This window comes from Amphibalanus amphitrite, unplaced genomic scaffold, assembly GCF_019059575.1.
Source record: "Amphibalanus amphitrite isolate SeventyFive unplaced genomic scaffold, NRLGWU_Aamphi_draft 000475F_arrow, whole genome shotgun sequence".
NCBI lineage: Eukaryota > Metazoa > Arthropoda > Thecostraca > Balanomorpha > Balanidae > Amphibalanus > Amphibalanus amphitrite.
The window spans coordinates 91063-104151 of NW_024881969.1; the positions used below are offsets into that span (position 1 = coordinate 91063).

The following is a 13089-nucleotide window of genomic DNA, read 5'->3' on the forward strand; positions in this document are numbered from 1 at the left end:
TGCCACCTAGCGATAGTTCTGTAAGTAGGACCGCACATAATGCATTCGATCATAGGTGTCGCTAAAGTACGGCGCAGTCGGTGAGTTGTTGTTATTTCAATTTTCCTCATGTTCTTTTGATGTTAAATCAATTTTTCTTTTCATAATTTAAGGATTTCCATTGTAAAATATACTGAATTCCTAATTACCAGCCAATAATAATAAAAATAATCCTTAGATCTTTTGCTTCTGTCGTTTCGCGCCATTTTTATTCAAAACTTCCGTTGGGGCTCCGAGTGAAATGCGGCAGTTGCGACGCGGGAAATGGCGTCTTTGAGCCGCAGCGTGGGGGTGTTGGTGCAGTGCTGCCATATTTGGAGGATTTCCGCAAATCTGGAGGGTTTTGAGCTCTATTTGCGGACAAATTTCGCTTTTGGAGGATTTTTGATTCTGGAGGAAAATCTGGAGGATTTGTCGCCCGATTATTATATTCAATTTCATGGAAAAATATAACACATTCAAGACTAAAAAGGCATTTTCCTGCCCAGCGTCACCCTACCCGATAGGATATATCCGGTCCTTTATCACCGTGAGACTGCAAAATGTCTCAGTCTCAGTCTGTAGCTATATCTACGAGGGTACCAAACTACTGGCGGATCTAAGGGGGACATTTGGGGCAAATGCCCCCGGCCCCCCTGCAGCGCCCGAAATCGACGAAAATTTTCGTTTTTTTTTTAAGATAAAACGAAAACTCAACAACTTTTATAAGAAAAAGTATCTGTCAAAAAAAAACTGCAGAGTAGTGCTAAAGGATTCGAAATCCGATGAGTTTTTAGAATTTGGTGAAACTTTTTGGGGGTATAGCCCCCCGCAGCGTCCAAGACCGCCTTTCTATATCTACCAATAGGATTTGGAGGAATCTGGAGGATTTTTGTAACTGATATGGAGGATTACAGCCTTCCCCATCTGGCAGCACTGTGTTGGTGGATTGCAATATATTTGGGCCATTTTGTTCTCATAGATAGGATGTGCCCTAAATTAATGTTGCATTGCACACTATTGGACTTCATGGTGAGTGTGAGCTGACTGAGTTGCTTATAAAATGAAGTGAAAACCGGAGCTGCGGTGTCGCGTTGATCACGATTTTGAGAGAATTTGAATGCCATGCATGGAGGGAAGCCTTTTGCTAAATATGAATAAGGAAAGCATGATTGGTGAGGGAATAAGCAGGTCTGTTTTTGTTTAATATAGTGGCATGTGCTAATCTAGATCAAATAGATGTTTTAAGAGTTGTGCTGCTCATTCATATGATATGAGGAATATGATATGATTTTTCAGGTCCTTTGCTGGAACAAGCAAAGGACCTGAAAAACTCTCAATTCTCACACGTTTATATCAAACGGGACCTCACGTACATGCAGCGCATGCAGCTCCAGACAAGATACCAGCAACGCCAAAGAGAGCACACCACCAGTCAGCACCGCAGTACTGAAGTATCCCAGGCCGAGGGGACAGCCAGCGCTCCTGGAAGGAGGTCAGCGGAGAACACAAGCTCACCAGAAGTACAAGCTTCAACACCGCCAGGGAGCGGCCCCCCTCGGTCACTTCCGTCAACCGAGGCTCACGATCCTCCTCAAAGTGAGATCGCGCTCGGGCAGCCCGGTGCACCTCGCCAGCCCTCAGACATAGCCGGCGAACCCGTCACTCAGGCTCCTCTGCAGCGGGTTACCGAGACGTCACCACTCCAGCCTGCCCCACCGCCTGGTCCCGACCCAACGCGCCCGGGCAATGGAAGCTCGGGAAACGGAGGGCGCTAGGAAAGACTGAACATTCGTTTGCTATCACATTTACTCATTGCAACATGAACGGCTTATGTGGCAAACTACTGAGCTTACAAGATAGTGTTCTCCGTCCATGCTCAACAGACATACTGCTTGTCTCAGAGACTCATCTAACAGAAATCATAAGCAACGCATCCATTCATCTCTCTGGCTACACTGTCTTGCGCAATGACAGCGGATCATCTAGTACTCACGGAGTATGCGCGTTCATAGCTGAACACATACATTTCGATCAGGTGGACACATCATTCAAGAATGTTCTTTCATTTCGTCTGACGAAGTTCAACGTCTTTGTATACGTGATCTACAGACCTCCCTCACTCACAGCAGCTGAAAACAACTTACTGATCTCATTTCTCCAAGAGAGCTGCTTGGGGAGGGAATCAATTCTTCTTGGTGACTTCAACCTGCCGTCACTGAACTGGTCATCACCTGAGGGCATGCTAGGGGAGGGAACAGCGTCAGACATCCGCTTTTTGGACCTGTTTGACTCTCTTGGCATGACGCAGTGGATCACCGAGGCTACTTTCCCCCGCTCTGGTAATATACTGGATCTCATCTTCACCACCGAGCAGGACAGAATTGGAGAAGTTTCGGTTCTCCCTCCACCTCCCGGAAGTGACCACTGCACCATTCTCTGTCGCTATATCTTCGACATCGACTTGCAGGAACGACCCACCTGTCCGGCCCCTCTCCTGGCTTGGCATAGAGGAAAGTATGATAAAATAAACAGTGCCCTCGCCGATGTTGATTGGGAGGTAGAACTTCGGTATTTATCAGCCCAACAGGCATTTGAGCATCTGCTGGGAATAGTGACTTCGTTGATCAAGAGGTATGTTCCCACCAGGAAACAAGGTTCCCAGTCCAAGAAGCTGCCTTGGAAGAGAAACCCCCCAAGCTCACTCAAGCAAAAACGGTCATCGGCATGGGCGGCCTACAAGAAAGCCAGAGAAAACTACGGCAGGAGAGCAGCAATCACCAAGTCTTTACTTACTTCATTCCAAGAAGTGAACAAGGAGCTACGCAGCTTTGCCTCGCGCTCTCAAATCGACTATGAGAAGTCACTGGTGAGTAAAATGAAAGACAGCCCGAAGCTCCTGCACTCTTACCTGCGCCACAAGAAGCAGTACCGTTCTTCGGCAGGTCCTCTGAAGGCTCCCTCTGGAGCAATCACAGACGACCCGAGCTCGATGGCGGATATCTTCGTGAACGCTTTCGCAAGCGTTTTCTCGTCTGAGGTTCCGCGAAACCCCTTCACTCATCAGCTCTGCGACTCTGTGCTGGCAGAAATCGCTTTCACTCAAGCTGATGTTGAAGCAGTTCTTCGCCATCTGGATCCCAACTCAGCAATGGGCCCAGACGCCTTCCATCCACAACTATTGAAGGCGTGTTGTTCGACCTTGTCATACCCACTGTACCTCATCTTCTGTCGAACATTGTCAACGGGCTCCTTGCCGCTGATGTGGAAACTCTCACACGTGGTACCAATATTCAAGAAAGGCTGTCGCTCGGACCCATTGAATTATCGTCCCGTTAGCCTCCTGTCAGTACCCGCCAAATGTCTTGAACGGCTCATTTTTCAAAGACTGCACTCGTACCTGATGGACAACTCTGTTCTTGATGACGCGCAATTCGGATTCAGGCCCGGACGCTCCACCGAGGATCAACTTCTCCTCACGTACGATTTCATCTGTAAGCAGAGAGACAGTGGGCATGTAATTGATTTAATCCTGTATGACTTTTCTAAGGCTTTCGACATGGTGTGTCATTCGATACTCCTTCAAAAACTGCGCTGCATTGGGATTCGTGGCGAGCTCCTGACTTGGATTCAGGACTTTCTGACCGGCCGCATCATGCAAGTCGTGGTGAAACACTCACTGAGTTCACCAATGGAGGTGAAGAGCGGCGTTCCGCAGGGGTCCATACTCGGACCAGCCCTCTTTCTGATTTTTATCAACCATGTCGCGTCCCGCCTACACGCCGCCTACAAGATATTCGCAGATGACTTGAAAGTCTACATGTGCATCTCTGACTCAGGGTCCCATGCAACCAAGTTCCAGGAAGATATAGATCTCCTTCAAGAGACCGCAGCATCCTGGGGTCTGAGCCTAAATCAAAAGAAGTGTGCGGTCATGAGATTCCAGCGCAGGTTCCACACGTTAACGAGACCAGAGTATCACCTCGATGGATCAGTAGTTCGATGGGCTCGTTCCCATTTGGATCTTGGTGTCACGATCGATGACGATCTAAAGTTTCACGAGCACGCAAGAGTCGCTGCTAGGAAGGCTGGAGGCATAGCTCACAACTTCTTGAAATCGACACTGTGCAGGGAGCGCGACTTCATGACGCACGTCTTTGTGACACATATTCGCCCCATCATTGAGTACGCCTCGACAGTCTGGAACACAGGCTACATTGAAGACGTCCGACGGCTTGAAGCGGTGCAGAGGCTCTGGACACGTCACATCAAAGGCCTAGAACACAAAACATACGAGGAGCGTCTCAAAGTACTGGATTTATACTCGATCAAAGGCAGACTTCTCCGTGCAGACCTTATCAAGACCTGGAAAATCTTCCACGGCCTGTCTCCTATCAAGCCGTTGGACCTATGGGACATGGCTCCAGCCGGTCGCACACGTGGCAACACCCTCAAAATCAAGGTCCAGAGGCGCCAGCTCGACTCGACAAAGCGGTACTTCACGGACAGGATCGTGAAGGACTGGAATGCACTACCCAACTCGACTGTCACGATGAACTCTCTGGCGGAATTCAAGTCATCCCTGGCAGGAATACTTGGCGACAGGCTCTATGAGTACCTCGCCTGAGGACGTGAAGAAATGAAGTACCTGCCCGAGGACAAGCCCTTGGACCGCGAAGAACCACACTGCACAGTGCACACACTTCACTGTCAAAACGACCCATCTACTCATACATGCTTCTATGCAGACGCACTTTTCCGACCCCCACGAGTCCTTCTCCTAAGAAACATCTAACGTGGGGCGTTGGCGCGTCTCTACCATACACGGTTTCCTTCCCCCTTCCAATTCCATTGGACCGGGCAGGGAAACCAAACAGGTGAGTTAAACAGGTGAGTTGGTGTGGGTTAACATAAGATGTAGAGTTACAAATCAAAATCAAAATGTAGGGAAAGGTCTAGAATGCAAAATGTGGCAGGTTTTGATGAGATCTCGGGCATGCACAGGGCCTCCACAAGCCTTCCTCAGGCATGCAAAGCCGAAGGTGTGGTCATTGAATGTGATGATAAAGTCTGTATGGCTTTTCAAGGATAAATCTTTCATATGTCTGTGTAATTTGTCACCCTGAATCAAAAAATGATACATGTGCTAAAACATAAAAGTATTTACCTTAAGTATTTATCTTAAGTATTTACCTTAAGTAAAGGTCATTAGATACCCTTTCGAGTAATAAGACCCTTTACTCAAGAGGCGCCTCCTCCTCTTCTGATGAAGACGAGTTGGCTGCCATGCTTGTTGTCGCCATAAAATGACGACCACTGTTGTTAGTGACAGTAGCTACTGTTGTTAATACGATGAGTAGCCACTCTTGAGCATTAGTAGGAGAAGTTGTAGTTAAACTTGTCGGGGTGGTCCTTCCATTCTTTCCCAAGTCTGAACTTAAAAACATCGACATTTGGTGCTTCAATAGTGTTCCTAGACAGCTTGTTCCACGCCCGAGTCACTCGTGCCACGAAGAAGGCTTTCCTAGGTCCCAACTGATGCTGAACCTGCAGCTTTTGACCATGACTTCGGGTGGTACGGCTAAGAGAGTTCTTGAACATGCTGTTGCGACAACACGAGCACTCTCTTTGGTACCTAGTTCACCGTGTCGAAGCCTTTTAAGATTTTGAATGTCTCAATAATATCTGATCTTTGCCTTCGGAATTCAAGGGTAGGCAAATTGAGGCTTCTGAGACGATCTGAGTATGACAGGTGAGACAGCCCCTTCACCAGTCTCATTGCCCGCCGTTGCACCTGCTCGAGTGCGTCTTTATCCTTCTTAAATTTGGGGCTCCATATAACAGCGACATACTCAAGATGGGGTCTCACGATGCTCTTGTACAAGGCTTGAAAGACATCACTGTCAATGTTTGCAAAGGTATGTTTGATGACTCCGAGAATTCTATTGGCCTTGTTAACCTGGTTCATGACATGTTTTGAGAATGATAGTTTCTTGTCAATAGTAACTCCTAGGTCTTTTTCTTCACTGACTGCTTCCAGAGTGTGATTGTCTCCGTCTATAGTAGTCATAGTATATTCTTTTTCAGGATTAGTTGATCCTAGATGCATGACCTTGCACTTCAGTGGATGGAATAGCATCTGCATTGTTCTTGCCCAATCCTGTATAGAGTTTATGTCCTCTTGTAAGCCATTTGAATCATCAGACTCGTTGACGACTTGATAGACTTTCGTATCGTCGGCAAACATGGAAATGAAACAATTTAACAGGTCGGGAATGTCACAAACAAACATAGAGAACAAGAGAGGTCCAAGGACTGAGCCCTGTGGCACCCCGCTCGTTACATTACCCCAATCTGAGAGCGATCCATTTACTTTCACCCTCTGCTGTCTGCCAGTGAGGAAGCTCCTTATCCATCGGCATGTTACGTCATCGACTCCCAGAGCCTTGACCTGGGCCAGAAGCCGTTCATGGGGCACAGTGTCGAAGGCTTTGGCATAGTCTAAAAATACAACATCCACAGGTAACTTGTGACTAAGCGCTTCTGTCCAAACATCAAGTGCTTCCAGTAGGTTTGTGACCGTGGATTTTCCCGTGATGAAGCCATGCTGTTGATGAGCGATAAAGTTATTTGCCTTCAGGTGAGTAATGATGTCTTCGCCAATTATCCTCTCCAAAAGCTTACATAGTATTGATGTCAATGAAACTGGTCGGTAATTTGCAGGATTACTTTTGTCACCCTTCTTAAAGATAAAAAGTACAAAACACCATCCTCTCACCTCTTCACAGTATGCCGTACGGTATCCCAGTCTATATCAGTAAAGCTGGCGTCACCGTTGCCACTAACTGGTAAATATGTAGATGAAGTTAGAGAAAGAAGACATAATCTAACCTGACCTAACCTTGCCTCCTAGCCTACAACCTACCAACCGTCACACCTAAAAACTACCAACCTACAACCTAACCTACCTACCTACCGTCAATGGTGACGCCAGCTTTACTGATACCTCAGGTATGCACGCATGTGAAAACAAATGAAAATTATCACTGCTAGTTGTTACAGTGCTAACATTAAGATGAAATATGATAGCATACGAATGAGAATAATAAATACCATAAAATGGGATGAAGTGAACCACAAGATATACTTTCTTCTCCAATAATCACAGTATGCTTACAAATTGAGCAAAACTGTAAACTGTCAGTGTTCAATGCAAAATAGTTCCTAGTTTTCAGGTGGAACATATGTTTTAGATAATTTCCCAGCACTCACTTTGATGCATTGAGGTTGATATATGGTTTGTGACAGATTTGTGTGGTTTTTACTCAGTTTTGAGGCTAGGGTGCAAAAGGGCTAGTTCACCCAGGAGGCTGTTCACCAGCCCTGTGTGTGATGTGACTGCAAGCAGGCTCTAAGCTCAGCCCACTACCTCCCTACAGGCTACAGCATCCTTCAGCTGGTGGGCAAATAGATACTGCATGCAGGGACTGCTGTGGTCTGTCAGGACTGGCCCCAAGGGGGGGGGGGCATAAGTTTATCCATTGTGAGTTTTTTTTTTAAAGGCCTTTGGCTCAAAGTTTATTATTGAAGCTCTCGTGTGAGTTTTGACAGCTTCAACGTCTGGCCAAGAATTTCTTACTTCCCTTCCCCCGCAAAAAAAAAATCTTTTCAAATTATGCTCGGTAAATGCGGGAAATTGTGTTAGAAAAATATGCATGCCTTGATGATGCCACTTGTGGCAGCTGGCACCCAATGTATGTACGATGGCACAAAGTGTTGACAAATCTGAGTACAACTTCGTTTTCATAGTGTTACAGAGGTTAGAATCGAGTAAGCAGTTCTGTCCATGGTAGTTATGCATAGGTATGTTACATTGCAATGCAAGTTTGACAGCATGTTATCACCACTTTTCTAATATTTGGCTCCAAAACGCACGCAAGAACGCACGTATGGAAATTATGATTATCGGGAAGAAATCACATGTTAAACTTAGTCGACGTTCAATTTTCTCAGGTTCAGTTTTTGCCCCATTTGCTGGCTAAAACGTGCTTATATGGAAAACATGGAGTCAAAGCCCACATGCCTTTTGAAGAAAACAAACTATATGCCTAAAACTTGGAGAAAGTGCCGGAATTGTGTTGCACAGGTCATATGTAATCAAATGACAATCAGTGTTTTTTTTTCAGGTTCTCTGATGGCAGGCCCATCCGGGTACTTCTCGGATGCCTCGTGGTATGGCACGGACTGCACCCCCGCCGATCAACCCGACACTGATTTCGTGGACGAGCCCTCTTCGTTCATCGACCATCAGTACACCATCACTCACTCGACGCCCATACAGCCGGCGCGGCCCTTCACATCCACACACAAGGTAGGCTCGGCTCATTGTAATCATCAGCTTTGAAAATTGAAGCTCTGATAATTCTGCCGTGCAAAGGCAAAGACGATTACATCAGTTCAGAGGTCATTACTTCAGGTCAGAAGTCACCCTAACGTAATCGTTTTTGTCTTTCCACGGGAGAATTGCTGTGTGGTGGTAAATCTCGCGTTTGGGTAAAATCAATAAGGTGTTGAAATTCAAGCTTCCAAGGCAGGCTGATCAACAACAGTGCATCACACTTTGACAATGGCTGTATATTTAGTAACAGATGCCCAAGTTTCCATAAAGCCAGACCCATATTGTTACACATCATTGTGTCATACATACTTTCTTTTTGCAGACCGTAAAAAGAAGACTCAACCTAGATTCTCCCCAGCATGACGCGACTTTCAAAACTCCAAATAAGACGCCCCTGCACAGAAGAGCGAGGTACCTCTCGGGTGATTACCCGTCGCCCAGTCCGTCCAAGCAGGGTGAGTTTGTAGACTTGTCGCGTCCGGTAACCCACATTCCCTAGCAGGTGTCACATGGCCATCGTTGTCAATTTTGACGATAGAGGTTGACGAATCTCGGAAAGATCGTTGTGGTAAGCGTATGTTGCATCTACTACATATAAGTCCATCGCATCTCGCATGTAAGTTCGTAGTTGTTGGTCGTGCCAATAACCAAGGTTATATCAAGGTCATATATTGTAAGGGTGCTGTATTATATCTTTTTTATCCTTTTAACGTGCACAATGGTTAGACTGTTCCGCCTGTCTGCCGCCAGCTGACACGTCAGGGAGTCTGCCATCGCCCGCGGAGCGGTCCCGACATGAGACCTCGCTCGGCACACTCACCAAGCGATTTGTGGGCCTGGTGCGAGCCGCTGGTGACGGCGTGATCGACCTGAACCAGGCCGCCCAGCTGCTGCGCGTCAAGAAACGCCGCATCTACGACATCACCAACGTGCTGGAGGGGGTCGGCCTGCTGGAGAAACGCTCCAAGAACCGGGTGCGTCTGGCCGAGGCGACCAGCGCGGCGGACGCCGGGCGCGCCGACGCCGAGCGGCTCGAGCGGCAGCTGGACCAGCTGCTGGTACTGGCCGGCCGGCTGGCCGAGCAGCGGCCGCCGGCCTATGTGCGCTACCAGGACCTGCGCGGCCTGACGGGCCGGCGCGACTGCACCGTGCTGGCCATCCAGGCGCCGCCAGAGACCACGCTACGTGTACCTGATCCGGCACAGGTGAGATGAACGAGCAGCCTGCGCTTCCGCGCGGGCAGTGATAGTGCGTCTTGTGTTAACGCGAACTTTTAAACCCAACAGGCGACACCTCAATGCAATATTTATAGTGTGATTTATTGAATGTCTCAAAGCTCAAGTTATCACAGTTTGAAGCTAATGACGATCTGAGTGTTATTTTATGTTACTCCTTCGAGCTGTGTGACGATAATTGTGCTGTAACATGTGAAGTGAGAACGCGTGCTGGCTGTTAGGTGTTTCACTAACTTTCTCCCTTCCTCTGTCAACAGGAGGGTGTCTACCAGCTGCACTTGCGCTCGGAGACGGGCGAGATTCAGCTGCTGCTCTGCCAGGACGACCTGCGGCCGGAACGCAGCCCGAGGGACGACTCTGCGCTGACCGGCAGTCAGAGTCCTCTCCCCCCGCCCTCGCGGACCCCGTCAGACACCCGTACCGACGACTCTCTCCTCACCGGCGCTGAGTCCGGCCTGGGCGACTCGCTGCTGGACGGTCTGTCCGGACCGCGAGTCAAAGTGGAGCCCGTGGAGACGGTCCGGCTCGGCTCGGTCGGATACGGCACGGACTGTATCAGTTCGGAGCCGGAGCTGGCCGCTGAGCGGTCACCGCGCGCGGAGCGGCACGACGGGAGGGGCGGTAACACGGAACCGCAGCCGCAAACGTCAGGTATGTGTGTCGAGACTCGAGTGGACCGAGCAAAGACGCGGAGTTTGGGATTTGGCTGTCGTTTGTCGTAGGGGTATGCAGTTGCGAAGCAGCCACGTGTTTGCTGTAATCCGTAAAAAAAGATCCGGAAGCTTAAAAATGTCTGCTCGTTAAAGCATTGGCGTTGTCTTCTAATATGCATCTCCTAGTTGTTTTCTGCTACCATGGCAACCATGAAGTATCTGCAGCTACTGACAACACATCTAACGTCTCTGAGAGCCGACCTGTCGCGCCCGGTACTGTCGCCGTGATGTGCTGCGTTCGAGTCATATCACAGAGGTAGTACCGTGTGCGCTGGGCCGCACACTCCGTGTGCGCTGGGCCGCACACTCCGTGTGTGCTGGGCCGCACACTCGCCCCTCCCAGTGGATACCGAGCGGCCGGTGCCGGAGGGAACTGGTCAGGTGATGTGCTGTGCTCCAGACATATCACAGGGCTAGTTTCACTCGGCGCCGGCGCGCTGGTCGTCGTGGAGACAGCGCCGGCTGACTGACGGACGGACTGTGGGGGAGTCGGGTAGTCGGCGGCGTCCCGCTGGCCCTCGCGGTGCTGTGCGTTGTTCGGCCGCCATAGCACCACGGGATTCAGCGAGAGGCCGACGGCGCTACAACCGCACCGGCCCGGACCGAGGCTATGGGGTGGGGTGGATAGGTGGAGATGTGGAACGTATGAAAGTTGGCGGGCAGTTTACCTTACATACTTTTAAGCTGATTGTTTTTTTGTTTTTTGTTTTTTGTCGGGAATGCATAATTATGCAGCCATGCTATTGTACTTCACGTTGATGCTGCTGTTTCATTTAGCCACATCAGACTTATTTCACGACGTATTACCTAACGTTGTCATTGCTGAGTGCCGCCTCTGTATGTGCTTGTGCCGCCCACTGACCAATGCCGGCGCCCCCGACAGCTGCCGCGGACGCCGACCTGGCCCGACTAGAGCAGAGTGACGACTTCCTGGCCATCGAGCCGCCACTCTCCGAGGCCGACTACTCGTTCTGCCTAGAGGCGTCCGAGGGCGCCATCGACCTGTTCGACTTCTCGTTCTGAGACCGGGGTGGTGTCACACTGCCAGCTAGGCAGAGGTGTCCTGGGTGATGACTCGTCAGAGGCGCTCTGACTTCGTCTGGCGAATGTGCCCGTTTGGAGTCGATCGCGGCGAATGGATGGGGTACATCCATGATCGGAGAGATTGGCGCCAGCGGATTGTGATTTGTGTGTACTCATTCACTGTGTGATGCCATCGAATCAGTGTCTCATTGCAAGTTTTTATAAGAGCATGTAACAATGGTATAAAATTAGGCACCAACCTGTCTAGAAACAAACTGTTTTCTCCCGGTAGCTGTGATCCGATCAATCCTTCTACAGGAGTTTCTCTTCGAGGAGAACTGCGGTGGCCAGCCGATGTATTGTTCAGTGTGATTCTGTCGGCTAGCGAAATTCATCTTCATTTTTACCTGAAGGCTACGGCTGGCAAGCGGCTTTTTTACATGTGTTGTCTACATGAGCTCTGCGCAGTAGTGCGCTCTTCTGTAATTGTGATTGGTGCTTGAGTAGTGTGCTCTGAAAAACCGTAGATGTTTTCAGATTTTTCAGCGTAATATTGTTTTATGTATTAGTTATTTTGTTTTATATTTTATAGTGAGCCGATTAATATTTTCTGAACCCTGTACCTGTTGTAATGTAGAAGCAATCTGGATTGGTTTGTGGGTGCACTGAACGCATTCAGGTAGGTTTACCTGGCTGGCCACTCTAATCCAGCACAAATGGGTTATGAATTATCGCACAGATGGCATTCACTGTATATTCAGAGCACTGGCATACTTGTTTGCTAAATAAGGCACGTGAAAGTCCCGAGTCTTGTACGCGACAGCCCGCACAACGTTCTACCGCGGCACCGGCTGCGCAGGCACGCCTTCCCTTTGATTCCTGCCACATGGCAAGCGCAAATGTGGAGTGTGTTCGATTTGCTACTCTTCTGTGCTTTCAAGTGCGACAGCGTGCCCAGTTGGCCGCAGGACGGGCGGCGCGCGGCTCCAGATTTCGGCTACCTCTTGTGACTGAGGTGCGCTATTTGCGCGTTTATCCTTAACGCGCTCTTGGTGTCTTGCTTTCATTCTGGTTTTGTTTGATTAATTTCTTGGGCTCTAAAGCGTCCAGATTCATTTTACATTGTACTTATGTCTGTGTCTTGTTTTGTTTGGCAATCGCGCCTCGTTTTCTCCCGAAGGAGAAGCTTTAACAAATGCTGATTTATAGATTTCCTGTTCGGGATGAGATTGACCACTTCGTGACCTGAGAATATACAAACTGTGGCTCTTATGTTGCGTTTAAACACGAAGTATGATTTTCAAATGACACGGGTCCTTGGACGCACGTTTCTGTTGTCACCCTGACCTGCGATGAGCCACTCGAGAGTCGAGTGAGATTGACATTGCCAGTTCACGAGTCGGCAGTTTTTGCCAAATATTTCAGCTGAAACGTCATTCTGTGACGTTTCAACTAAAATTGTGATTTGAACCCACTTGGATTTTACGCAGAGGTTTAAAAAGGCGGGGAGGGCAATAAGTCGGGTTCCCTCGATTTCAAGCATTAGTGCCCTGATCAAGCACAAGACATAGGCTGTGTCGACAAAGTTTCGGGTCGTGCGACTAAATGTAGGCAGCTTTCAGTTTGTGTCTCGATGCGTAAGGTGTCGTGTCAAGTGGCACGAAATTGTCCAATCCAATGCCCGTCCCGCCTCCCGTTCCGA

General features: G+C 48.9%; 1 protein-coding gene across 3 annotated transcripts; it reads left to right on the top strand.

Moving 5' to 3' along the window:
- The first annotated feature begins 277 nt into the window (after positions 1-277).
- Positions 278-12659, top strand: LOC122392229 (transcription factor E2F1-like). Of its 3 annotated transcripts, XM_043386863.1 has the most exons (7): positions 278-336; positions 963-1050; positions 8205-8389; positions 8739-8871; positions 9167-9621; positions 9909-10302; positions 11248-12659. In XM_043386863.1, the coding sequence occupies exons 3-7, from the start codon at positions 8213-8215 to the stop codon at positions 11385-11387; spliced, it is 1299 nt and encodes a 432-aa protein (XP_043242798.1). In that variant the 5' UTR covers positions 278-336; positions 963-1050; positions 8205-8212; the 3' UTR covers positions 11388-12659. The 3 variants fall into 3 exon arrangements, with proteins under 3 accessions (XP_043242798.1, XP_043242797.1, XP_043242796.1); XM_043386862.1 differs by lacking the exon at positions 278-336 and having other exon boundaries at positions 957-1050; XM_043386861.1 differs by lacking the exons at positions 278-336; positions 963-1050 and adding an exon at positions 1108-1193.
- The last annotated feature ends 430 nt before the right edge of the window (positions 12660-13089 follow it).